This window comes from Pelodiscus sinensis, chromosome 9 (genome assembly GCF_052426305.1).
Source record: "Pelodiscus sinensis isolate ZL-2025 chromosome 9, ASM5242630v1, whole genome shotgun sequence".
NCBI lineage: Eukaryota > Metazoa > Chordata > Testudines > Trionychidae > Pelodiscus > Pelodiscus sinensis.
The window spans coordinates 6,078,074-6,105,909 of NC_143060.1; the positions used below are offsets into that span (position 1 = coordinate 6,078,074).

A 27,836-nucleotide genomic window follows, 5' to 3' on the forward strand; every position below is an offset into this window, starting at 1 on the left:
GCATGAAATGTTTCTCCTCCCGCCTGTGTGATCGTTGATAAGGGAAACTCCATTTACAGCTCCCATCTGGGCGGGCGCAGCTCGGACACGGGATATCTCAGAGCCAGTTCCACTCTTGCCCTTCAATCAGGCTCGTGCTGCACACCGGGGTAGGCACGTGTGTGTAGATTGGGAATTCGCCGCACAAGTAAGCGACACAACAGCACCATGGCCTCTGTGCTGGACGCAGTGAGGCCCAGCTGGGCCTGGCTGCGAATGGACATCTATGGAATTTGTTCCCTGGCTGCTGTGTTTTGCCTGACCTACGCGCTGCTGAAAGTGATCCAGCTGCGTCGGAGGAGACAGCGGCTGCTCAAAGCCCTCGAGAGCTTCCCAGGCCCCCCGATGCATTGGCTGTACGGCCATGCCCAGGAGGTACGGTCGGTCTATGCTGCGACTTGATAACGTATTTGGAGGGGGGGGGGCCGGTACTTGCAGAGGAGAGGGGCAATGCCCATGAACTATGTACGAACGGAAAAGGCCACGGTCGCCGTTGGGGGCTGGGCTGTGTTTTTCAGGGCCACACAGTAACTCTCTCAGGCAGGATTTCTTCAGACGGGCTGAGCATCCGGAACTGCCATTCAGCCAGGCCCAAGGGATCTCCCTGGGGCACCCCGCAATGGAGGGACCCCCCCAGAACAGAAGCCACGTTGGAAAATTTGGGCCAAAAAGGCCGCAAGGCTCTGCTGTCACCGGGATCACTGCCAAGTCTCACAGGCAGGCCAGGAGCTGCCAGCGGCTTCCTGGGAGGGCCAATGTCAGAGAGGAGCTAGCCCAGCCGGAATGATACCTCCTGGGGTTGGGAACTGATGCCCCTGTGTAGGCTGCATGCCCTGCCCTCCTGGTCACTCCCCAGGGGAAACCGGGACTCCTTGGCAGGCCTGCCGATGGGGGAAGAGGAGGGGGAAGAGGACAGTTGCCTCAGGGCCCGGCAATTCTAAGGAGCTCCTGGCTACTGTCACTGCTACTATGGCAGTGGCGGCGGCCGGAGCTCGGGCCCCTTTGAATTGCTGCCAGAGCGCCGAGGCACCACGCCGGGCACGCCACGAGGCTCTGAGAGCTGTGGTGGGTGGTGGGGGGCAGCACTGCAGTGCTGAGGCTGCTGGCTGTCCCCAACCCTGCCCCTTCCACCTGAGGCCCTGAGCTGGCCTCCACACACACACTTTGCCCCCGGTGGCCATAGGCCCTGCCGCTTCTTGCTGTCATGTACCTGCCCAGCTGAGCTCAAAGGGGGAAATTAGCTTCACCTCGTTCCCCGGCCCTGTGGCTGGGCAGAACAATACAGTCTATGAGCCTTCCTCAGGAAGAGGCAGCAAACAAATTAGGAGGCCCTGGCGTGCAACCAGTGCAGAGCCAGTAAACCAGGGGTCTTCAATGCTTGGCCTGCAGCTGCACAATCCAACCTGGAAGTCCTGTTCCCCTCCCTAAACTCCATCCCTTCCTGCTCCCACCCTGCCCTCTCTTCCCCATGGCACCCTGACCCCCGAGGAGGCAAATTTTAATGGGAGGGCCTGGCACAGGGTGACAACAGCAATTGCTCTCCCCCCCCCCATTCCTCATGGCAGCAGGAGCTGGGGGGGAGGTGCCCTCACTCTGCTACAGGGGAAATATGGGGGTCCCAACTGCTACTGCTGGGCTCCCCCAGTAATCACCAAGGCCAGGTCCCTTAGGGGATGGGGTGTCATGAGGGGAGAGGGCAGGGTTTGGGGGACAGGAATGAATAGTCCCCCTACCCCCGGCCTACTGGGACTCCTGGGCCAGATTATACAACTGCTCTGGGTGGGGAGTGGTGAGCACGAGCAAAGGTGAGGGTGAGCCGTCGGGTACCACAGGCCTCCAAGTCTTGTGTGGTCTTGCTGCCACCCTGAGGTGTAGCCGCAGGGATAGGGGGATGCGGACCCACCTGAAGCCACCATGCCCCAACCCAAAGCCCTCACAGTGGCGGAGGGGTCCACTGTTGGGTCAGCGGAGATCTTCCTATAACACACTGACTTAGTATCAGGCTCAACCCCACAGTCATCTAGATTCCCCTGGGCTACTTCCTACATCCCCGGGGCTTGGTCCCGCTCTGCTGTGGGCTTTGTCTGTCGTTGTGGGATGCTCTGGACAGTCCTCAGTCAGGCGGCAGCCCCAGCAGCTCCTCAGCGTCTTGGTTGGCCAGCAGCCCGGGGAGGTCTGGCCAATCCTCAGATGGCGGCCCTGGCAGCTCCTTGGTGTCTTGTTTGGTCAGCAGCTCAGGCCAGTCCTCAGAAGGCAGCCCAGGCAGCAGATGGGACGTGTCTTTCTCCCTGAGCAGCTTCCGCTCAACCGAGCTGCAGAGCCAACCCTTTATACTTCCACTTCCTGTCCCGCCCTCACACTTCCTACAGACCAGATGCGGCTCTCCTGGTTCCTCCCGCCAGGCGCAGGGTTGAGGTCCCCCCCATCATTCTCTGAGGGAGGCCACGCCTTCTCACTACACCCTCTCCCCTTAGACCAGCCCCCATTTTCCAGAAGTGGTTAAATTCCCATCCCCCAGTCATGAGAGTGTATCCGTGTTGGCCAGTTTCTTACCCGCCCGATGATGTATGGTAAAGTCTAGTTTTCCCTGAGCCCAACTTCCTGAAGGTTCCTCAAGATGGCTATGACTGGTTGAGACGGGTTTCCCAGTGGCTTCTGTATATCACAACATCCTCAGTGTAGGCTGTTGTTCACTTGATGTGGATAACAGGAGGTAGTCCATCAGCCTCAGGAAAGTTGTGGGTGCTCTCTGAAGACCAAAGGGCATTCAGCTAAACTGGTAGAGCTGCTGGTGGAAGTAAAGGCAGTCTGTTCCTTCGACTGGACCTCCAGTTAGATTTGCCAGTATCCTTTGGTCAAATCAAGAGTCAGAACATACTGGACTTTCCTCCAGCAGTCAAGTAGCTCATCTACTCTGGGCATTGGGTAGACATCAAACTGGGATATTGCACTGAACCTCTGAAAGTGGATACAAAATCTGCTTGGCTTCAGGACAAGAACTATTGGGCTCTGCCACTCACTGGAAAGTCTCTCAGTTACACCAAGTTCTAACATGGTTTGTCCCTCTCTGTTAATCTCCAAGGGTGACTACACCTCCTCGCTACACCACTCTTTAATCGTGTGCTGCTCTCCCTACATGTAATGCTTGGAACATTGTGTGAAAATGTGTGTGTGTGTGTGTGTATGTGTGTGTGTGTGTGTGTGTGTGTATGTGTGTGTGTGTATACGCACTAGGCTGTGTCTGCCTCCCTGGATTCCTTTCATGGGGACTCTCCCCTCTTTTTCCTCTATGCCATATCAAAGCAGAGGGAGGAAAGAAAAGTTTCTTGCTAAACGCATTTCCCTCCTAAATATTTGAGAAAAGAGCCACTTCTTTTGAAGTGTTTTTCTCTTTGTCACATCATCAGTTCTCTTGGCTGACTTAAAAATACTTGCTTTGCCTTCCTTGGCCTCAGGCAGCGGCGGATTTAGGGCAGGGCGAGCGGGGCGACTGCCCTGGGCCCCGCGGCACTTTCATCCGCCCCTGGCCTCAGGAGGCTGCCTTGGATTCTACAGAGATTAATCTTGTTGATTAATATTTGCAAGTATTAATGATTAACTCTCTTCAGTTGGGGAATCCCATGGTGACAGGCACTGCAAAGAGTTTACAGTCTGAGTAGATAAGACAGGTAAACAGTAGGAGAAAGAAATGATAATATCCCTGTTTGAGATACAGAGATCAAGACTTACTCATGGGGTATGTCTACTCTAGCCCCCTAGTTCGAACTAAGGGGGCTAATGTAGGCATTCGAAGTTGCAAATCAAGCCCGGGATTTAAATATCCCGCGCTTGATTTGCATCTTCCTGGCCGGTCACCATTTTTGAAATGTACAAGTCCAGACTAACTGCCCACGTCTACATGCGGCAGGGACCCGGTAATTTGAATTAAAGCCCCTAGTTTGAACTACTTGTTAGACCTCCTTGCAGGGTGTTTAACAGGTAGTTCAATCTAGGGGGCTAGCGTAGACATACCCATGGAGACTAACGTGCTTATAGCATGAGGACAGCCACTGAACTTGATGGGAATGTTTAGTGGGAGACGGAAAGGTGCTACTCAGACTATCACAAACTGACCCAGGGGAGTTAATTGATTTGTCCAAGGTCACACAGGGAGTCAGTAGCAAAAGCTGCTGATTGAATTTACCTCTGCACCATCTTAGTCCAGTGCCTAAACTCTTCAGGGCAGGGATTGCATATTTTCTGTTTGTACAGCTCCTAGCACTATGCCCAATCCTGATATATATGGGTGCTACCCTAATAAAAACCATTATTAATACTTAATCATAAGACCTTCCCTTCCTCCAACTTTATTTTCTCCTTAAATGGTATTTTGTTTCTTTATAAAAAATCACTACAGCTTCAAGATCAAGAACTCAACAAGATCATGTCTTGGACAGAAAAATATCCGTATGCACACCCTGTATGGTTTGGAGGTTTCTTAGGATTCCTGAATATCTACCACCCGGAATACGCCAAAGCTGTATATAGCAGAGGAGGTGAGACCATGTAATTTTCTTTCTGAGACACTGAGACATTTTTTTTAGGCTTACCATGACTAAGTGCTGCCAAAAAAAAGTCCCGTATTAGTGGAGGGCTGATATTTTGAAAACTGCCGCCTTGTTTTAGAACAGAGGTATATATACGCTGCAAGAGTCAATAAAAATAAACAAAGTAAATCCAGAACGACTACATTTATTCATGCATGGAGGGCCCGCCAAGGGTTATGAGACCCTTTGAGCTTGCTAACATGGAAGTTAAGTTGTGCATAGGCCAGGTGCACCCTCTCTATATGGGGTGAATTTCCCCCTGTGCGATTATTTGTGCTAAGAACACAAAATGTCATTAAGTGAGTTGCCTAGGTGATGGCCGCCATCTTGGCTGACATACCAGAGACTGAAGTGGGACACTCCAGAGCTAAAAAATGAGTGGCTACAGCATGAGAGGAAGAGCCTGGCTCCTTCTCAGTGTTTGCACTTGCATCTTTTTGGATCAGACCAAGAGGAGGAGTGCCAACACAAACTAACCACTGAGTGGAATTGTGGATCCACTGAAGCCAATGGGGCCTGGATTTCATTTGTGAGGTTTAACGGCGTGTGTGAACTGGGTTGCCGGTGACAGCCCAATAGGTACAACCATAGAATCATAGAACTGGAAGGGACCTTGAGAGGTCATCAAGTCCAGTCCCCTGCCCTCATGGCAGGACCAAGCACCATCTAGACCATCCCTGATAGATGTTTATCTAACTGATAGTGGGTCTGCAGTGCACAAATGCAGTGAGCACTTTGGGGGAACTTTGCTGAGCCATAATATATGGCTGTGTCTAGACTGGCAAGTTTTTCCGCAAAAACTTAAAAAAAGGAATAAGGGATCTTTCGGAAAAGGCTTTATTTTCCGAAAGATCCCCGTCTAGACTGGCGCATTTTTCCGGCAAAGCTCTGAGCCGGAAAAAAGCGGCAGCCATGTTTATGCAAATGAAGCAGGGGGGATTTAAATCCCTGCTTCATTTGCAATTGCGATGTGTCTAATTTGCATCCCTTTTACGGAAAAGGGATGCAGTCTAGACACAGCCTATTTGTTTTTAGATAACATGAACTTTTATACATTTCAAATGATTATCAAATAATGGACTGTTTGAAAACAGCTATATTGTTGGGGGGGGGTCTGTAAAACGTTAATCGATTGAAAAGAGGTCTGTAGGCTCTGAAAGGTTGGGAGCCACTGCTCTGACCAATGGCTCTGAGGCACAATGTGATGGAAGTTTGCAGGACACATTGACCTCATTTGTGTCAACTTATTGGCCGCCAGCGGCTGACTGTTGGAAGGCTATGAATTTCCTTCTTCACACCAAAGGAGGGGAATCTTTAACGACAGTGGTGTTAGTGCTGAAGGCCTTGGGAGTGAACTCTTGGTTCAGGTTGGGTTTCGGCAGCCGCAGGTTTATTGGACTGACTGCCCAAGCTTGGTGACGCTAAAGAGGACTGCCAATCCACTTTCACGCACCATCCACTGGCGGCCTTTGCTTCTAAAGGAAGGCTAGAGACAGAAGAGAGTGCTCTAGAGTGCTTGCCAAGTGTTCCCTTGTGAACTCCGAGATAAAGTCACCCCTCCCTATTACCCGGGGACTTTGCTCCAAGATTAGGAAGAGCCCACCTGTTCCACTCTGACCTCAGGTTCAATGACCTCTCCCTACACATAGATCTAAATGCAGGGCTTGTTTCTGCTTCCCCTCTGTGTCCAAACAGATAACTCACCTCCTCCCCAGCCCGTGCACAGAGAGCAGCAGTGGAGAAAACTGGCTGAGATCCAGACTCGTGTCCCTGGGACCTGCAGTCCAAGGACAAGAGAGGCCAACAGAGGGGCCTCTTTTGGACTCACTTTTCTGCTCCAGTGACAAAGGCCACAGTTATCCCCAGGGCTTCCCCTCTCAAAAAAGATATGTTAGAATTGAAAAAAGTTCAGCAAAAGGCAACACAAATGACTAGGGGTGTATCACATTAGGGGGGTGAAGAGCGATCAATCAGATGGGGACTTTTCAGCATGGAAAAGAGACAACTAAGGGGGAATAGGGTGAAAAGCTATAAAAGCAAGGCTGGTGTGAAGAAATGTTGTTTACTCCTCATAAAACAAGAACAAGAGGGTCATAAAATGAATTTGATAGGCAGCAGGTTTAAAACAAACAAAAGGGCATCGTTCTTCACGCAATGCGCAGCGAACCTGTGGGAGGATGTTGTGAAGGCCAAGATTACAACAGCGTTCAAAAAAGAGCAAGATAAATTCATGGAGGATCGGTCTATCGGTGGCTATTAGCCAGGGTGGGCAGGGATGGGGGCCCTAGCCTCTGTTTGTCAGGCTGGAAATGGGTGACAAGAGAGGAATCACTTGATGATTCCCTATTCTGTTCATTCCCTCTGGGGCACCTGGCATTGGCCATTGTTGGAAGGACACTTGGGTCAGACCAAAGGTCCATCTAGTCCATCTGGACGTTCATATGTTCCTATGGCTGGTGCCAGCTACAATCCATCCCCAGAGCTGGTTTGTGGGACAGGGACAAGGATAACGCTCAATATAGTCCCTTCATAGTGGTAATTCTCCCTCAGCTCTGTGCAGGCTGTTACCAGTCTACAAAGCCCCAACAGAAATCCTGACCACGATATTTGTGCAGGCAGGGGCCCCTGCAATCCCCCTACCCAATGCAGCTTAAAAGCCCCAACCTCACTCGGAATGGGTTGCACTGAAATGCTTTGCTTTTCCCCGTTGAAGGCTAGGCTGTCTGAAAGGTGAGAACTGACCCACCCAACGTGACCCCTTGGTAGACGTGACAGAGCTTGTTTTAGATGACAAAGTTGGCTCCATTAAAACACACATCTCTGGTGCTTTTTTCAGATCCAAAGGCTGACGTCTTCTATAATTTCTTTATCCCGTGGACTGGTACGTATAATTTTTGGTTCTCCTAGTACATTACATAACTTGGTTATGGAAGCAGTGTTGGGGTAATTGAGCGTATACAACGAGAAGTCCTGGGGCACCTTATAGACGAACAGATGTATTGGACCATGAGCTTTCGTGGGCAAAGACCCACTTCGTCAGATGCAGGTAGTGGAAATTCCAGAGGCAGGTATCAATATACAGGCACATGAACAGAAAGGAGTACCAATCAAGAAGGCCAGAGATAACGAGGACAGTTCAATCAGTGACCTCGTTATCTCTCGCCTTCCTCTTCATTGGTACTCCTTTCTGTTCATATGCCTGTATATTTATACCTGCCTCTGAAATTTCCACTCCATGCATCTGACGAAGTGGGTCTTTGCCCACGAATGCTCATGCTCCAATAAATCTGTTTGTCTATAAGGTGCCACAAGACTTCTCGTTGTTTATGCAGATTCAGACGAACCTGGCTACCCCTCCGATACTTGAGGGTATTCATTTATCCCAGGTGTGAGCCCAGATGTGAAAAGGGAGTGAGAAATGTATAGCATGTCAAAACAACCTATAACAATAAAAGGTTGGGAAAAGAGGCAAAAGAGAGATAGAGACTCATAGACTCATAGACTTTAAGGTCAGAAGGGACCATTATGATCATCTAGTCTGACCCCCTGCACAGCGCAGGCCACAGAATCTCGCCCACCCCTCTTAGAATAATCCTCTCACCTATGTCTCAGATATTGAAGCCTTCAAATACTTTGAAGGCCCCAACATGTAGAGAGTCCTTCAGCTGTGATCTGTGCCCAATGCTACAGAGGAAGGCGAAAAACCTCCAGGGCCTCTGCCAATCTACCCTGGAGGAAAATTCCTTCCTGACCCCAAATATGGCGATCAGCTAAACCCTGAGCATGTGGGCAAGACTCACCAGCCAGACACCCAGAAAGTTCCCTATAATGAATGGTCAATTAGTTACCAAGATCATGTTATTTCATCCAACCATCCCCTTATCATAGAATCATAGAACTGGAAGAGACCTCAGAAGGTCGTCAAGTCCAGCCCCCCGCTCTAGGCAGGACCAATCCCATCTAAATCAACCCGGCCAGGGTTTTGTCAAGCCGAGACTTAAACACCTCTAGGGATGGAGACTCCACTACTTCCCTAGGTAACCCATTCCAATGCTTCACTACCCTCCTAGTAAAATAGTTTTTCCTAATATCCAATCTGGACCTCTCCCACCACAACTTGAGACCATTGCTCCTTGTTCTGCCATCTGTCACTACTGAGAACAGCCTCTCTCCATCCTCTTTGGAACCTCCCTTCAGGAAGTTGAAGGCTGCTATCAAGTCCCCCCTTACTCTTTGCTTCTGCAGACTAAACAGACCCAAGTCCCTCAGCCTCTCCTCGTAGGTCATATGCTCCAGACCCCTAATCATTTTGGTTGCCCTCCGCTGGACCCTCTCCAATGCGTCCGCATCCTTTTTGTAGTGGGGGGCCCAGAACTGGACACAGTACTCCAGATGTGGCCTCACCAAAGCCGAATAAAGGGGAATAATGACATCTCTGGATCTGTTGGCAATGCTCCTCTTAATGCATCCTAATATGCCATTAGCCTTCTTGGCTACAAGGGCACACTGTTGACTCATATCTAGCTTCTCATCCACTGTAACCCCCAGGTCCTTTTCTGCAGAACTACTACTTAACCGGTTGGTCCCCAGCCTGTAACTATGTTTGGGATTCTTCCGTCCCAAGTGCAGGACTCTACACTTGTCTTTGTTGAATCTCATGAGATTTCTAGTGGCCCAATCCTCCAATTTGTCTAAGTCACTCTGGACCCTATCTCTGCCCTTAAGCGTATCTACCTCTCCCCCTAGCTTAGTGTCAACTAGTTCAAACCAAAAGGCTTCCTGGTATCACTCAAGGGCTGGGTTCAGATCATGCCTGGTAAACAAGAGGAGCCGGGACTGAACTTGGCGTGGCAGAAACTAGGTCTAAATTGGTGGACGACCTAATAGGGTTGGGCTATCCTGCCCCTTCTGGGGTCCTTTATAAAAAGAGACTTTTAGGGAGGAAACCTCCCCTCTTGTGAGGCTAGCTGATGGAGAGAAGGGGAAAGGGTCAGCTTCACCTCATGGCTTCCATGCCCACGTTCTCCTGCAGCCTGGGACCCAGAGTGACACGGTTTGTTTCTATGTCATCCTGATGCGGAGATGTCCCGAGCACCAGACTAGAAAGAGGGACACAGCCACCGGTTCGTTGGACGGGTCCCAGCGTCCGGTCAAAGCCAAAGGGAGCCTTGAGCTCCATCTCCCGGCTCTGTGCATGACAGCCATGCCCATGCTCTCCGGGGAATCCTACCCCCTCCTCCATGGGAGCTGGTAACACCAAAGTGGCATGGGGTAGGATGCGGCTCCGTCGGGCGCATACTCCCCCCTCCCACACACGTCAGATGCTGAGCAGTGGTTAAGGGCACAGCAAGGGAGCTCATTCGCAGAGAGGGCTGCAGACGGGTGTTTGACCATCAAAATTCCTGCTCCCTGTGAGCAAGGGTGCTAAAAGCTTGCAGGGCGATAGCACATAGGATGGGAAAGGACTGCATGGGCCATTAAGTGCAGGCAGACCCCTCCCATATAATCCTGGTCTTAAATGACTCGAGCGTCTTCTTCAAACGGGGTAGGTTGCTTGTTCCTACAACGATGCCATCCTTAAGTGGGTGCAGGGCCTAGGACAGCCCTCAGGCCCGGGACCTGCCCCCACCCAGATTCCTCCTGCCCCTGTTCTGCCCCCTCCTGCCACCATTGCAGCCTTCCCGCAAGCGACGTGACCCAGGGGCTTAGCAGGGTGTGGGGCTTGGTGCCGGCAGCAGGGGTCGCCCTCACACACTCACTGCAGTGGCGGGAAGTGGAATGACCCAAACCCACTCCACTCCCCTGAGCCCGGCTCCCAGTCACCTCTCTCAGGGGAGCGGTGCAGGCTGCATCCAGGTCACTCCAATTCCTCTGGCTCCCACTGCTAGTAGGGAGTGCAGGGTGCACCTAGCCTCGCCCCCCAGGAATCCTCGAGGCCGACCTGGGCCTTGCGGGAGCCCCCAAAGCCGGGGGAAGCTGAGCCATCCAATAGATGGTTGCCTTTGTCCCACTATTCCTCTGGGGATTCCGTCCCAGAAATTCACTCCTCCGTGGTTACGAGCCGTCTTCCAACTCCTAGCCTGTGACGACGTCTGCACTGGGGAATTTGTTATAACTGCATCGCTCCGGGGTGTGAAAAAGCCACTCCCCAGTGTGACATAGTTACACCCACCTAAGTACCGTTGTAGGCAGCGCTGTGTGCTCAAGAGAACACCTCCCATCCCTCAGGGAGGCGGATTAACTCTGCCCACACCAGAGCCTGCTCCTACCAGTGCAAAGCAACTCCGCTACACAGCCAAAGCCGCACAGCTGCACTGATTCAGTTGTGCCAGTGCAGCTTTTTAAGCGTAGACGGTACCTGCCCCAAATGTATTAATAAGTTATTTAGGGTTGTTCCCCTTCCTCTTTCCTCCAGCTCTCTGCATGCACAACAGAGGTCTGCATTTCTCCAGGATGAGTCCCTGTGAACACAAAGACCCTTTAATGATGACTAACAGCTGTCTGTCAAAGGCAGGACCCCTTCTCTGAGAGCTAGTCTGCACTAGAAGTGTTATGGCAGCTCGTTTTTGGGTGTTTTCCCATTAGCATAATAAAACCACCTCTGTGACAGGGCTGTCCACGCTACTGCGTAGGTTGGTGTAGCTTCCATCGGCTGGCAGCGTCTCATTCACATCCCTGTGCAACAATAATTGTACTGGTGTATCTTATCAGACAAGATTCAGCCTCTCTCATCCCAGGTGGCTTGAGTTTAGCTTGTTTCAGCGAGGCCGTTTGTGTAACCCATCTGAGCAGTCTTTTCCTTTGTCATGAGCTGTAAGATATGGACAGAAATCCAGACTTTGCCACCATCCCGACGGGTTTAAACGGTGCGTTTCCCTCCTCCCCAGGAAAAGGATTAATCGTCTTACACGGGCCAAAGTGGTTCCAGCACCGGCGGCTGCTGAATCCTGCATTTCATAATAATATTTTGAAATCTTACGTGTCGCTGATGGCGGATTCTACCCAAGTGATGTTGGTAGGTACCCTACTGCGACTGCCGTCTTCCCCATTCCGCACTGAAAAGGAAGGCCCGTCAAGCTGGACTGCACGCTCAGTCATTAGAGTGAGAAAAGCTGGTGGGAGATGTACTTCGCCGTTTCCACCCTAGAAATAAATCACAGCTGGGTACTGATGTGGGGCAGGCTCAGAGATGCTCCATCCAGCAGTGGCTCCGAAGAATACATTCCTAACCTTGATTCCTGCTCCTGGAGTCAGTGGCTTTAAGAGAACCCAGGGTGGGACTCCCTGAACATTATCACTGCACAGTGAACTGTGATGCAAACTAGAGTAACAGCCCATCCTATAGCCTAGAAAGCTCAGATATTCCCCTCCTCCACTCCAGTGCCAGCCCTTGACACCAGTGGACTAGTCCATGCAAAGAGAGAATCTGGCTTTGAGTTCTAATCACCCTTGGTATTTAATTTTACTCTCTCACCTCAAGAGCACAAGTACAGCAGTCTAGTGAGAAGCAAGTCCTGCTAGATGACGGGGATCCAGCCAATTCGTGATCTGCTAAGAAAGTAAAGTAAATTCAACATGGCAGCCCTCTCTCTGGACACCTGATGTTCCTTCTATTTCATTTGGCTGAAGGACTTGGGATTCCATAGCAATCTACTGGGCTGTCCACCTATGGATTAATTTAGTACAGGTTGAACCTCTCTGGTGCCGAACCAGAGAATTTGCCGGACCACGAGAGGTCAATATTGTCTAGCACTAGCCAATAATGGTATTGTCTAGCATTGCCAACACTTCTACTGCTTACTGGGCTCTTACAAGATGTTTAGGGGTAAATTAGAGCTAAATAATGGCAAAGAACACTGAAAGCCAGGACTGGTGGCTTTAAACAAACTTTATGGGACCATGGGAAACTTTATGGGACCACGGGAAACTTTATGGGACCAGTGGAAACTTGGCCACATTCATGATAGATGGACATCCAGCTATCTTGGATCATGGATGTTGCTGGACCAAGGAGTGCCAGACTACAGAGGTTTAATCTGTATTGTCAGTGTGTTCGAAATTCCAACAAGAAGTTAGTCCTAGAAAAAATATCCTGCACTTACTTGTTTCTGCCTGTGTCCACACTAACAGGTTTACAATGAGACTGATACAGCTGTGCTGCTGTATGGGTATGTCTAGACTACATGGCTCTGTCGCCACAGCCATGTAGATTAGTTTACTAGACTGTGACGGACCGGGCCGTGTCTGGGCACAACTGAGGGCGTCCGCTCAGGGCGAATTGCTCAAATCTGGGGCTCCTTACAGCCCCCAGACTGGTGACCTCTCCAAACAGGCCACAAACCAGTCCCACAGAGTGCTTCAGCAGCCTGCCTGAAGCTTCACGAGCAAAACCCCTCCGACACCCCAGCAATATCCGTGCTCCAGATGGCCCCAGGCCTCATACACAGGTGGGGGGTCCTAGCATCCAATCCCACCTACCCCGAACAAGTTCTGTCCGGTTCCAAGAAACCAGCCACAGATCCCTGGTCAATTTACCCTCTGGACCTTACCCACAAATCACGCTGGGCCAATCCTTTAGCATCTAACAACTAAAGGTTTATTAACACAAGAACGAAAAGCATGAGAGTAAGGTTGTTAAAGATTAGTACGTTACATGCACCGAATCTCCCAGTCCTCGATGCAGGCTCTAGCAGAGATGTTACAGCTGCTGGTTTAAAAGTTCTTGTTGCACATCCTATCATCAGGATGGGTTCACAGGTCTTCCAGGCTCTTTGATCCCTGCAATGCTGCCTCTGGGATGAAGTGCTGAGCTGAGAACCAAATGGCATCGACCGCATGGCCTCTTTATACCTCCTTCCTGGTCTCTTCTAGTATGTAGCAGGTCACCTGGACAGAGGCCAATCCCTGTGTTTCCTGCTGGCTGCTCTCAGGTGACAGCCCCCATTCTTTAGGTGTGTCCATAGCCCATTGAGAGCCATTGTTCCACAGGGCCTCGGTAATTAGCATGTCCACAGGCTCGGCCCTGCCCAATGCTTAACCACATGCAGGGAAATCTTCAGTGTCCATACAAGTACATGCTAATAATTGCACACACAGACATTATACAAACACCAGAACAGCATACATAGGATTATCAGATAATAAGCTTCTATTCAATACCTCACATGGCCCCCTCCTATACCATTTTTGGGGCCAACACCCCCACCTATGGGTGCATCAGTGATCCAGCTGCTCCCCTCAAGATCCAGCAACGTGACACCTCATCCCACGAGGCATAACGGGGCGGTCGACAAATGCCTTTGATGTCGACCGCGGAGCATCCAGACAAGCGTGCTGAGCCGACAAACAACTGATTGGCTCAGCGCGGCAGCCATTTTAATTTAAATGAAGCGGGGATTATTTCAATCTCCGCTTCATTTGGGCATGTCTAGTAAACTAATCTACATGGCTCTGGCGACAGAGCCATGTAATCTAGACATACCCTATGAGTGTACATGCGGCCTCGTCATGACAATAGGAGGCATTTGATCACATCCCTAAGTGATAAAAGTTTTGCTGAAATAATGCTAGTGTGGACACAACCTCCCTCAGCACAAATCAATTATTGAGACTAATGTGTGGCATGGACTTCGTTTAGTCCCGTCACTGCACAAGTTGAGTGTAAATATTAGAGGTGCATTCAAAACCGTGTAAGATACTAAACTCAGACACAAAGTACCACAAGGCTTCGGTATTTAAGGAATTGCCATAAAAAAATGCGACAAGGTGAATGAGGTAATATCTTTGGTTGGACTGACAAGCACTCTCCACAATACATTGGTCCAATCAAAGATATTAATTCCCCCATCTCAGCTCATTCTTTTATGGTATTTCCTTAAATATTCTCCCTCATCCACCTTGTCTCTTTAATATCCTCAGACACACATAGCTCCAGCTATATTGCATACATAATAGAGTTATAATCAACCACTGGAACAGATTAATGAGGGAACTGATTCACTCCTTCTTGCTTGGAATCTTTAAATCAGGTTGGATGTCTTTCTAAAAGACATGCGCTAATTCACCCAGAACTGCTCTGTTTCTTCACTTTCACTGTAATGTTATAAAGGAATCTAAGGGTGCACCTACACTACAGGGCTTAACTCAAAATAAAGTATGAAAATTGAGCTATGTCAATCGCGTAGCTTATTTCGAAACTGGGAGCATCTACACAACATTTATTTTGAAACAGAGCATTCTTCCTTCAACTTCCCTTACTCCATGTACAATGAGGGTTACAGGAGTGGGAGTAAGAAGACCTCCAGCATGCTAGTATTTTGACACTATTTCGAAATAACTGCCTACTGTGTAGACACAGACGAAGTAATTTTGGAATAGCGCTAGTTACTTCGAAATAGTGTTGCAGTGTAGATGTACCCTAAGACAAAGGAATTATTCAGAAGATGACAGATGAGATTGTGTTGATGTGAGACATTCCATTTGATTTGTATATGCTGATCTCTCTCTTTCACATTAGGATAAATGGGAAAAGCGGATAAACCCAGACAAGTCGTGGGATATCACAAAGGATGTTGGCTTGTTGGCTTTAGACGGAATGCTGAAATGCACCTTTAGTTATCACAGTGACTGCCAGAACAGGTCAGTGTGAGAAGAACGCTGGTCTCACTCAAACTCAGGAGCTGAGTTTAATTTCTGGCTGCACCAGAGATGTCTTGGGTGACTTGGGGAAAACAATGTAGGCTGCAATTTTCAATACAAGCAAAGAACAAGCTCAAATTCCTGGGGAGGGAGGAAGAGATGAAGTTATACCAAGGTAGTCTAAATGTCCCTCTTCGCACACATTAACTTCCCCTTCCTTGTCTTCCACTTAGGGACAATACATTCCTCACAGCTATACATCAGCTCACGGGAATGCTACAAGAAAGAACGAGAACAGTTCTGTACCACAGCGACCTCATCTATTGGCTCACGCCCCATGGGCGTCGCTTCTGGAATGCCTGCCAAATAGTCCATCGACATACCGGTATTTCTTTCCTCTCTTGACTCAAGACTTTCTTCTGTGCAGTTGAGCTATTAATCATGCTGAAGTTATGGGTCTCTGAAGAGGGATGTCATTATGAGTAGGAGGAGGGGACACACTCGAAAATATTAGATTAAGAAAAAAAGGGGCTTGTGTTGGTAAGAGACTTAAGAACAGACTTTAGGGCAGCTCTACTAACCAGAAGAACCTCACATTCTGATCTATTGATTGACTCATGCAGTGGAATCAGAGACGAAAGAAATCTAAACTATCTCATTAATCGTCCAGAGGTTCTCCAAGTGTGCTCCTGGGCTACATCTAGACTGGCATGATTTTCCGCAAATACTTTTAACGGAAAAGTTTTCTGTTAAAAGCATTTGCGGAAAAGGACCTTTGCCCGAACGGGAGCAGCATAGTATTTCCGCAAGAAGCACTGATTTCTTACATGAGATCGTCAGTGTTTTTGCGGAAATTCAAGCGGCCAGTGTAGACAGCTGGCAAGTTTTTCCGCAAAAGCAGCTGCTTTTGCGGAAAAACTTGCCAGTCTAGACACAGCCCTGAAGTATAAGCAGTCCACAAAGACCTGGCAATCTGCAGAATGAAAAAACACTTAATACTTCTGTGTCCTAAATTTCCTCACTTAGGAAAAGGGGGCTGTAGCACATAATGTATGGAGTTCTAAGGATACCGATTGCAAAGAACATTGAGATTCGCTGTAGCAAGGAGTAAAATATTCTGCTTTCTAGTGAGTAGACCAGTCCGTTTTTAAATGTGTCTAGAGATAGAGCTTCCACCATTTGCCTTCCAAGATGATTGAATTACTGGTGAATCACTAGTTAGCTCAATATATTGATCTTTCTTTCCCTAGAGAAGGTGATCAGGGAGAGGAAGGAATCGCTCAAGGATGACCAAGAGCTCGAAAAGATCCAAAAGAAGAGGCACCTGGACTTTCTGGATATTCTTCTCTGTGCCAAGGTGAGTTTGGAGGAACTAATTGTAGCTGCACCATGTGCAACTTTCACTAAGCATCACTGGCAGATTTTCAATCACTGCCTTTTCCAGTTAGTCTCTTCTCTAATCTTATTGGCTGATGGACATCTTTGGAAGGTCTTGCTGCAGTAGGTCAAATGCATCTTTGTTGTACAGGGGAGGGAAGTCTCCTTGAGTCTTATCCCAGGAGTGAACTCAGGCGGAATCTATCACGATGCTTTTAAAAAGCTGAAATCAAAATGAAATACTTTAAATTAGTTGCAACAAAAAGGTTTCATTCCATTTAACTTTTTAATTCACCAACATTTTTGGGGAGAGGGGGAAATGGTTTTGCTCTATCCTGAGATCCTTTTTAACTGTTGAAATCATCATTTAATGCATTGCATTAATCGGATCCATTATTTATCCAGCTGTAACAACAAGGACTGTTTGTTGAAACCGGACCCTCTTTCTCCAGTTCCACTTCTCATACAGTTTGGGCCTCACTGGAACTGAAGGAGGGAATTTTCTGGTGCAGGTTGATTTCCTGCCTCTGGCCTTCCAGCCTCTGCCCTTCTCCACCACTGGCTCCGCTTCTGACCCAGGCAGGTCCCACTGCCTCTGGGCTTTGGCCACTCCCACCAGGCTCCGGCTCCGGCTCTGGCCCCTCTGCTGCCCGGCTTGGGTTGTGGCCACTGCCGCCAACCTCCGGCTCCAGCCACTGCTGCTGGACTCTGCTCCCAACCCCACTGCCATCAGGCATGGGCTCTGGCCACTTCTGTGGGGCTCGGGTTCTGGCTCCTTCCCCAGCCTCCCTGCCACCAGGCTCAGGGTCCATCCCTGACCCCAGTGCCGCCAGGCTGCCAGAAACCAGCCCCAGCTGGGTTGCTAGATGCCAGCCCCAACAAGGCTTCTGGATGCCGGCAGGGCTCCCAGCTGCTGGCTTCTTGGCCACGGGTTTCCCTGCAGGCAGGACTTCTTGCCCCAGGACCTGGCAGACTAGGGATGCTGCTGGACCAGAGTCCAAGTTTAGGGAGGTGCAAGCTGTGCTACAATATCTACAACCAAGTAGGCCATTCACCCAGTTTTATGCCAGACCATCCTGCCTTTATGTGGTTTGTTCACGGCCTGGTATGGGTCTCAAACCAGAGCCGGCTTTGTCTTCTAGCATGGGTGGAGGATTGCTGAGAACCCTGCTCTGCTCCTTGCTGTCTGTGCAAAGTCATGCCATCAGGGCCAGAGGGGTTGGTCTGCTAAATGGCATGCTACAGGCTGTAGGATGGCACAAGAGGTCTCATCTTCAGGGGAGGAACAACCAGAGAGATCTCCTGGATTCTGGAGATGCCTCAAGGCCACCCAGTCTAAAACCCCAAGCACACTTTAGGGCCCCTTTGGTCTTAGTAGCTACATGATATGCAGGGGTGAATTCATTGCACCACAATGTGGCCATAGGGTGTCTTAGGGTTTGGACTGTATGAATCCTTGACGGGCAGCTCTTCAGGAAGTTGTTCTTCTGGGGGGCTTGGTTCTTGTGGAAGTGCAGAACACGAACAAAAGAAGATAGGAACTGATGAGCCAGGATGCCTATCTTGTCCTGTGTCTGGCCATGGCCACCTCCTTCCACAGAAGTCGTAAGAACCTCACCGTAGCAGATGGGGGATACCATACCCACCCTGTTAGGTCTTATCCACATCTCTAATCATTAGACATTGTCTTACATGCTGAAGCATGAGGTTTAATAGCAAATCTTGTCCATTCCCACCTTAGGATGAGAACGGAGAAAGGTTATCCGATGAAGATCTGCGTGCCGAGGTGGACACTTTCATGTTTGCGGGCCATGATACCACATCCACTGGCATCTCCTGGATCTTGTACTGCATGGCCATGAACCCAGAGCACCAGCAGAGATGCAGGGAAGAGATCCAGGCGGTTCTTGGAGACGGAGAGACCATTCAGTGGTGAGACTTCCCCTCACTTATTGCACGTTGTTTCTTCTTGAAGGTCCCTGTTGGATCACTGTCTGATGCTGAGACTTCAGAATGTTCCAAACTCTGCTCTTAACCATTGCACGTCAGGACTTGGGATGCGAGTTTAAAATGTCGTGACCATCACTAGTTAAGTTTGAGGCTTGTGCAGAGTCTGAGGATTTTAAGCCGGGCTAACTGTCCTGACTTCACTGGGGTTATTCCAGACTTTCCCTGGTGCTATTGAGAACAGGCCTTCCTGCTATAGTAACTGAGCATCTGACTTAACATGCGTGTACTGTGTGGTGTACGGGCAGGCACTAGATCCTGCACCCAGCTGAGATGTTTATTGACAAGCTGCACCTTGCAACATGGTGGTGGCTTGTCATCGCCTACTTGTGTTAATTACTGATTTGGGTATCAACCGCCATAAGCTTTATTAACGACAAGCAACTGCAAATCAAATGCACTAAATAAGTACCAAGAATGATCAATGAGATGAAAGCGGTCATGGGCCAAGTTAGTGCCCATAGCACCAATGAAAATAAATAGGGAAGCACAGATCTCTTGCAGGTGCAAGGGTGACAGCTGGCAGAAATGTGGGATTTCCAGTGTTTGAGACATTTTGGCACTTTGACATTTGACTGTGTTTCAAATCAGAGCAAAACCCAATTGTTCCAGATTTCTCCTGAACTAGAACTTCCCCGAACCATTATTTTGGAAACACTTCTGTATGGTCGGGGACCCCAGAGATTCCAGTCTCCTGGTTCAGTTGGCTGGGAGACTGGTGGACTTGGGGTCCCCAGATCTGTGGCAGTATGCATGGCAAGGCTTTCCCAGGACATCCAGGCTAAAATGCTGGGACCCTAGAATTTTTGAGCCTTACTCTGGTCTACTCAAGCGTCCCAGCCCCTGTCTCCACGACAGAGAGCCTGACATCCAGGCACAGTGGGGCTACCCCAGAGCTGCAGACAATGAAAGCTTGAGTTCCCTAGCCCCAAAGTAGGGTTCAAGGGCTGTCCCATTTAGACAAACTGGGGAACCAGTTTTCCAATGTCACTTGGTCTAAGCTGGCGGAAAAGTTCTTTGAGACCAAATGGCTTTTGTGAAAAATGTTAGGTTTGATGAAATGGCATTTTCCAGCAAAACTTGATTTCAACAGCAATGTTTCCCACCAGCTCTACTAAGGATGCATTTTCTCAATAAACATTTAAGATGTCCAATAATGTTATGATGGAGGGACATATGTTAAAAAAAATTGGATTCTTTAGTGGTAACATTTCTCAGAATTTTGAAATACTCATGCAAATCACAAAAGTGTATATATATATATATATATACACACACACACACACACACATACCTATATGGAGAGACATATAGCTCAGAGTGGAGTTTTCCCACAAGTAATGAGGTCCTCCCAACGGGTGCGTCTAGACTGGCAAGATTTTGTGCAGTTGCTTTTGCGCAGAAACTTGCCAGCTGTCTACACTGGCCGCTTTAATTTGCGAAAGAGCACTGACTTTGTAATGTAAATACTTTCCTGCTCCCGCTCAGGGATAAGCCCTCTTGTGCAAGAATACTTGCACAAGAGGGCCAGTGTAGACAGGCACCTTAATTTTTTGCGCAAGAAAGCCCGATGGCTAAAATGGTCATTGGAGCTTTCTTGCGCAAGAGAGCATCTATACTGGCCCAGATGCTTTTGCGGAAAAGCATATTTCTTGCGCAAAAGCACATGCCAGTATAGACGCTCTTTTGCGCAAATGCTTTAATGCAAAAACTCTCGCGTTAAAAGTATTTGTGCAAAATCTTGCCAGTGTAGACGTAGCCAATGAATTTATTTTGTAACCTTGAACAAATGTTGTTAAAAATGCATTTTGAGCAAATGAACAGCTTTGGTCGTGCTTTAAATTTTCAAACTTTCTAACTTTTCCTTTTACTGCAAATAGCATTCATTGAATGCTTGTTCCGCAGTATTAGGGCTTCTGGTAAATACAGAACAAATGGTATCTGGTCTAGCAACAAGCCTTGGACAATCCTTTTATAAGTTTTTAAAAAATATATCTGAGAAGGAGTCAATGAAAAATAAGGACATTGTGGTTATCGCAAAAGAGTTCCTGAGATAAGAGAACTGGAGCTGGTTTAAAAATGGAAATTGTTTTTCATGGGAACTCTAAGAACATTACTTTCACGATTTCACTTTTTTTTTTGTTTCTTTTTTGATGACTAAAACAAATCTCAAAGTGAAAGATTCTGGTTTTCCAAAGCTAAACCCAAGAATCTGTACCTGAGAAACTGTGTTGAACATATTTCAGTTTTTGATTTTTGCTTTGAAAAAAAATAAAAAAATTTCAACCCATAAAAAATTCTCAGAAAGTTCCATTTTTGTCAAAAAGCAATTTTTCATTAAAAACTATAGTAATGGGTAAATTTTGAGTTGCTATAATCACAATATCAGATAAGCAGTGGACCCTGTCTTTGGATATCTGGCCCTTTCATAGGTGGAAGAGGTACATTTATTGTAGGGCCAGATTCTGCTTTCAGTTGCAATGGAGTAACCCCACTTAAGTTGACAGCACTACGCCAGTTGAACACACGGCTTGGGAGAGCAGAATTTAGACCTTTCTTGGATATCAAAAAACATAACAGGATTTCCCAGTCTGGGTCAGAAGCCTTCCACCTGAAGAGGTCAAGAAAGCATTCCTTTTAAGGCATGTCTACACTACACGGAAGATCAGTGTTACCGTGGTTGATCTTCTGGGGTTGGATTTAATGGGTCTGGACTAGACCCGCTAAATCAAACTCAGAGGGTGTCCCAATCAGCACTGGTACTCCTGCTCCTCATAAGGAATAAGGGAAGCTGACAGGAGTGTTTGCTCCCGTTGGCCTTCTGCTGTGTGGATGGTGCGGAAACGCCATTTAATATACGTCAACTCCAGTTATGTAATTATGTAGCTAGAGTTGCGTATCTTACGTCAACCTTCCACTGTAGTGTTCAGACTACAGCTTCCCTCAAGGGTTTACAATATAAAACATTCACCTAGAAGAGCAGAACATTGTGCAGACAGCCTTGTATTTCTGCCCCTGAGAAGGAGGCTCCCAAGTTTAGCCATATCTTTGGTTTCTTTTCAGGAATGACCTTAGTGACATGCCCTACTGCACCATGTGTATTAAAGAGAGCCTCCGCCTCTACCCTTCGGTGCCTCAAGTGTATAGACAACTCAGCCAACCAGTCACATTTTCCGATGGCCGGACTTTGCCAGAAGGTCTGATTCCAACCCTTCTCCTGTGCTCTTCCTAAGTTTAACGGGTGTGGCGCTACATACAATAGCTATTGGGCATTGCATGCATGGGGATCCCAGTGACTGCATTTGCATCCCACTCCTAAAGCCAGAGAAGGGTTGGGGGGAAGGTTTGGGTTTATTCTATTTGAAAAGCAGGCTGTGAAATAAGGATCTCAATCTTAGTTTAGATTTTGAGCCTTGCAAACTTTGCAGTGGCCCAGAGAGGTGTCTGATCCAAGTCATGACTGGGCCCCTTGTACAGAGAAGAGCAAGCCAGGAAATCCAAATCTGGCTACAATTCTGATTTTAGCTACCTCCATGCCCCTGACGCAGGTTACTTCTACACAGCAGCCTGTGATGGCATTTGAACCGCATGTTGATATCCTGTGCTAGCTGTACTCTTGCTAGCTTGCTACAAATACCAACAGAGGCCTCACAGTGCAGGCTGTAGAAGTGAGTAAATACCCAAAAAATCCCTGCAGCCCATGCTGAAACTCACTCTGTTATGTACTCTTCAATTTTTAGGGAGCTAGCCAGATGAAAGCTAGCATTGTTATGTTTCCATGGGACATGATTCCCCACTCCCCAGCTGCAATGTAGTTGTACCCTCAACGTCAGGCATTTTGGACCTGGGCTTCGAAATAGTGTTGCAGTGTTCCCATTTTCGCGATCAGGGCTTTTTTGCACAAAACAATACCACGTTGTCTACACTGGCCCTCTTGCACAAAAGCATGATCTTACATGAGATCATCAGTGTTCTTGTGGAAATTCAAGCAGCCAGTGTAGACAGCTGGCAAATTTTTCCGCAAAAGCAACTGCTTTTGCCGAAAAACTTGCCAGTCTAGATGCGGCCCATGAGTAATGGCTGAATTCTGAGTAACAGCAATTGTGTGGCGATGGTGGAGGAATACAAAAAAAATATATAAATGGAAAGAAAATATTGTAGTTGATCATTTTCTTCTTGTAAGATCTTCTCTCCCATTCTTACCAGGTAGCCTCGTATCTCTGCACATCTATGCGCTTCACAGAAACCCCACGGTATGGAAAGATCCAGAGGTGCGTTCCTTTGCTTTTTGTGGTATTCAGATTGTTGCTGGCTATGCACAAGGGAAGGAACCGTCCCTTCCCATTCGCTGTTGGGGCAGTATGGCTATATACTGACAAAATCTTGGGCAGGCCCTAACAGTACAGTCTGGCCTTCTATCTATGACAGAGTTCTCTTGGGATTGTTTCTGAGCTAGATTTTGGGCTAGTTTCTTCTCTCGTCAGACCAATGTACATCCAGAACACATTTCTGGATACCAGGGGAGATATTCGGGATTTGCACCAATGCAACTGAGATCAGAATATTTTACCCTTTTATCGGCACTCATAATGAAGATGGGCCTCAAATTTCTAGTTATTTACAACAGTATAATTTGCTCTGAACCTTTCAAATCCCATTATCCCAATTAGGGTAGTCAATGAAGGTTCACATTATCAATACAAGGCCTCCATTCTCCATTGAATGGCTTTGTATCTGAGGCAGTAATTTATATCCCAATCAGGTCGTTTTTGCACAATGCACATGGGTGATTCAGTATGTAAGATGCATGTCAATGGAGAAGAGGGCCCAATTGTACCCTCAGGTACACAGGCGACGTGGGATAATCCAGACAGCTGAAAGTAGCACTGGGACTTTGCTATCTGAACCCGGTTGCCAGAGGCAGCGGTGGCTTTGTGACAAAACATCTTTACAGTGCAGCCGATCTTTTCTTCCAGGTGTTTGACCCCCTGAGATTCTCCCCAGACAACTTCTCTGATCAGCATTCCTTCGCCTTTTTGCCCTTTGCTGCTGGACCACGGTGAAGTATTAATTATTTAATTGTGGGAACAAGTTTAGTAAGAAAGAAACTTACAAATTGAAAGCTACAATGAGAGAAGACATTTCCTAATTCTTCTCAGAAGCGGGGTTATGGTAGATTGTCATTTAGTGCCTGATCCCACGTCAACTGATTACAGATACATTAATATTTTTATTGACGTAGTTCCAACAGTTACCGACTAATATTACAGCACCTCATTGTTCTAGAATCACGATATTCACCTAGAGAAAGACAGGGTATCCAGTGGCCAGTGTGTATTAGATACTCCCCTCTGAGACTGCTTTGTCAAAGCTACAAATCTATTACGACCCTGCTTAGAGAACCTGACTTTTTCTTAGGCTGGGTCATTCTGCTGGTCCCTCACAGAGACCCTTGCATGTCAATCTAGATGGTGGTGATCACAGTAGACCTCACATGGAAGAGCTTAGGATCAAACTAGTCAAAGGCTTGGATGGGGAAACTGAGGCACAGAACAGGAGTGACTGGCCCAGTCACAGAGCAGGCCAGTGTCAGAGCTAGGAATGGCACTCAATAGAGCACACTGCCTCTCTTTACATGCTAAGAACATAAGAACAGCCGTACTGGGTCAGACCAAAGGTCCATCTAGCCCAGTATCCTGTCTACCAACAGTGGCCAGCACCAGGTGCCCCAGAAAGGGTGGACCGAAGACAACGATCAAGCGATTTGTCTCCTGCCATCCCTCTCCAGCCTCTGAGACAGAGGCCAAGGACACCATTTTATCTCCTGGCTAATAGCCTTTTATGGACCTAACCTCCATGAATTTATCCAGCTTCTCTTTAAACTCTATTATAGTCCTAGCCTTCACAGCCTCCTCTGGCAAGGAGTTCCACAGGTTGACAACACGCTGTGTGAAGAAGAACTTCCTTTTATTAGTTTTAAACCTGCTACCCATTAATTTCATTTGGTGTCCTCTAGTTCTTCTATTATGGGAACTAATAAATAACTTTTCTTTATCAGCCCTCTCCACACCACTCATGATTTTATAGACCTCTATTATATCCCCCCTCAGTCTCCTCTTTTCTAAACTGAAAAGTCCCAGTCTCTTTAGCCTCTCCTCATATGGGACCCGTTCCAAACCCCTAATCATTTTAGTTGCCTTTTTCTGAACCCTTTCCAAGGCCAAAATATATTTTTTGAGGTGAGGAGACCACATCTGTACACAGTATTCAAGATGTGGGTGTACCATAGTTTTATACAGGGGCAGTAAGATATTCTGGGTCTTATTTTCTATCCCTTTCCTAATAATTCCTAGCATCCTATTTGCCTTTTTGACCGCCGCTGCACTGTGTGGAAGTTTTCAGAGAACTGTCCACGATAACTCCAAGATCCTTCCTGATTTGTCGTAGCCAAATTAGCCCCCATCATACTGTACATATAGTTGGGGTTATTTTTCTCGATGTGCATTACTTTACACTTATCTACATTAAATTTCATTTGCCATTTTGTTGCCCAATCACTCAGTTTGGTGAGATCTTCTTGGAGTCCCTCACAGTCTGCTTCTGTCTTGACTATCCTAAACAGTTTGGTATCATCTGCAAACTTTACTACCTCACTGCTTACCCCTTTCTCCCCTTTCACCATGCTGGTGGTCTTGAATCAGGTGCTTACTAACTTAGCCTGTAAATCTCCCTTACTAACTGTGTAGGTTTCCTTCTCTCTTCTCAGGAACTGCATCGGGCAGCAGTTTGCCATGACGGAGTTGAAAGTGGCCCTCGCTCTGACCCTCCTCCGCTTTGAACTCTCAGCCGACCCTGCTAAACCTCCTAACGTCGTAACTGAGCTGATCCTGCGCTCCACAACTGGAATACACTTGTATTTAAAGAAACTTCCCTAATGCCCTCCATGCCCCATGCTGAATCTCTCCATGCCAAGGGTCCCTCTTTCCCTGGCCAGCAGCCTGCCCCACCTTTGTCAGGGGTGGGGGTCTTACAGCTGGTTTCTGGGGGTAGGGAGCCCAGCTACTGTTTCCAGGACTTTTTCCCCTGCTGTGCCTAACTTTTGCTCCCTTCCTCTCCTCTCACTCTCCCCCTCACCTGCTAACCCAGAGGCTTTTAAAGGCCTTCTGCAGGTCTGAAGTGGAATCAGCTGGCCCCAATCTGCCCAGGGCCAGCTCCCTACCAGCTGCTCCTAATTGCCCTGCAGCCCTTAACCTCTAATTAGCAGGCTTTTTACCCTCCCTGAGCTGCCTTTTCCCTATGCTATAACAAGCCTCTGGCCTAAGCTTGCCACATGGTATTTTCAGCAATACCTGCAAGCAACCTGACTTTCTTAGTAGGTTTGCCCCTCTTAACTCTCCTTTAGTATTTGCACAGGAGTCAGGTCACTCTGCTTACCACAACACCAGGGTTGTGTTATTTGTGTTGATCCTCCACACAGGGGTGAGTTTTACCATAAGGGCTGCTTCACACAGAGATATTAAAATATGAAACTCTTCCATGGATTACTGTTTGTGGCCTTTGTTCAGTGAACCACTCTTGCCTTGGGACTCAGTGGGTTTGCTGAAGATGTTTGTGTGTCTCTCCATTATGAGTCAGGTGGTATTTTGTGTGGTCTAGCAGGTAGGCACCTTGCCCACAATTCCCAAGCCTGCTTTTCCTGCCTTTCCTCTTCACTCCTCAATAAAGCTCTTCTCAATTCCCAGGAGCTGAAGATCTGGCTGGGAATTCTTGCTGGATCAAGATGTGCTCTATGGGAGAGTTCACCCTGAGAGCTCCAGGGCCCCATGCAGACTTGGCCAAGTGTTCTACAGGGATGGAGTGAGGAAACATCACAGGGCAGAGTTAAGGGTACCTAATAAGCATGTTAAATTGTGGTTCTCTGACTAATCGTGTAGTCGATACAACTGGTATCAACCACACAATTAGTCAATAAGGACCACTCTGCAGAGCTACAGCGGGGGTAGCTCCCGGAGCCTGCTCAAGCCAGGACTGAGCAGTCCTGGCTCATGCTACCACTGGGCTCTTACTACGTTTAAAATACAGAGGTGCAGCATTCTGGATCAGCACGAGATGGGACTGCTTGGCTCTGGCTTGCGCCGAGTCCAGCAGCTCCTGTTTGTGGTGGCCAGGACTGGCTGCAGCTGGGGCCTGCTGCTGGAGCAGCCCCTGCACACGGCCAGCCCAAGATGCCATGAACAGAAGCTGCTTGGTGGCAGCAACCGGTGTCCACAGTGAGGGGCCAGCGTGGACAGGGCTGCTGCCGGAGCAGCCTGCCCTACCCCCCCCCCCCCCACCACTGCCTCAGATGGGGGGGTGTAGCCAGACAGGAACCCCCTGTAACATCCATTTTTGCTTGCCTGGAGCATACAGGGCGCACAGAATAGAAGGCCCGGATATGGCAGGCTGCTGTGACCGTGAATGGCTGTAAACAGAGATATGCCAGTTGCTGACCAAGAGGCTGCCAAGGAGTGCCCTTGACTAAAACCCATATTAATACGAACACACAGCCATCCGCGGGGGGAGGAATCTCTCGCCCAGTAAAAAAAAGTCTAATACTCACAATTTAGTTAACTCTCTTACAAGTGTAAATTATTTGAAACTTGCTTGTAAGAACTGGCACCACAGAAAAGGACCAGTACAATTTGGCATCTTAAGATAAGAAAGAGGATACGGGCCCCCAGGGGTATAAAGATGGGTACAGCAGCACATTTACTCTGAGTGTCAATCTACCATCTATCTGCTGGTTGGGTTAGGTGTTTTGACCTCCCAAGGTTCCACCTCGTATTCGTCTTTCCTAGGAATTGAGGGACCGGCCCTGGCATGACCCGCTGGAGTCGAGAGGCACAGAAGGGGGTAGAAATTGTACCTGGATGTGGTCCTTTGTCTTAAGTGTACACATAGACTTAGAGCTCTTTAAAGATTAAGCTGTCACTTGGTACCATTATTTCTATTTTCTATCTTTATTTTCTTTGTAACTATTTTTTTAAGATCTATATTTGCTAGCAGTTAAGAAATAGAGCAATAGCCATTGTAACCATAAGATCTGTATTTGCTAGCAGTTAAGAAAGAGAGCAATAGCCATTGTAACCATATGCTTTTATAAGTCTTTTTAATAAACCTGTAACTGTTTAAGTTTTTAACCTGACTCCT

The 27,836-nt window shown here is 48.0% G+C and overlaps 1 protein-coding gene across 1 annotated transcript; it reads left to right on the top strand.

Annotated features, from left to right (window-relative positions):
• Positions 1-27,836, top strand: LOC102452267 (cytochrome P450 4B1-like). Its single transcript, XM_075935923.2, has 12 exons — positions 1-414; positions 4,436-4,574; positions 7,462-7,506; positions 11,513-11,640; positions 15,142-15,263; positions 15,497-15,648; positions 16,514-16,620; positions 18,382-18,572; positions 21,711-21,844; positions 22,854-22,918; positions 23,624-23,706; positions 25,414-27,836. Exons 1-12 carry the CDS (start codon positions 208-210, stop codon positions 25,580-25,582), a joined length of 1,542 nt encoding a protein of 513 aa, XP_075792038.2. The 5' UTR covers positions 1-207; the 3' UTR covers positions 25,583-27,836.

Coding starts and splice junctions, on each gene's coding strand:
- LOC102452267 (XM_075935923.2), top strand. CDS start 208: ATGGCCTCTGTGCTGGACGCAGTGAGGCCCAGCTGGGCCTGGCTGCGA. Junction 18,573..21,710: donor GACGGAGAGACCATTCAGTG/GTGAGACTTCCC, acceptor GTTTCTTTTCAG/GAATGACCTTAGTGACATGC. Junction 21,845..22,853: donor TGGCCGGACTTTGCCAGAAG/GTCTGATTCCAA, acceptor CATTCTTACCAG/GTAGCCTCGTATCTCTGCAC.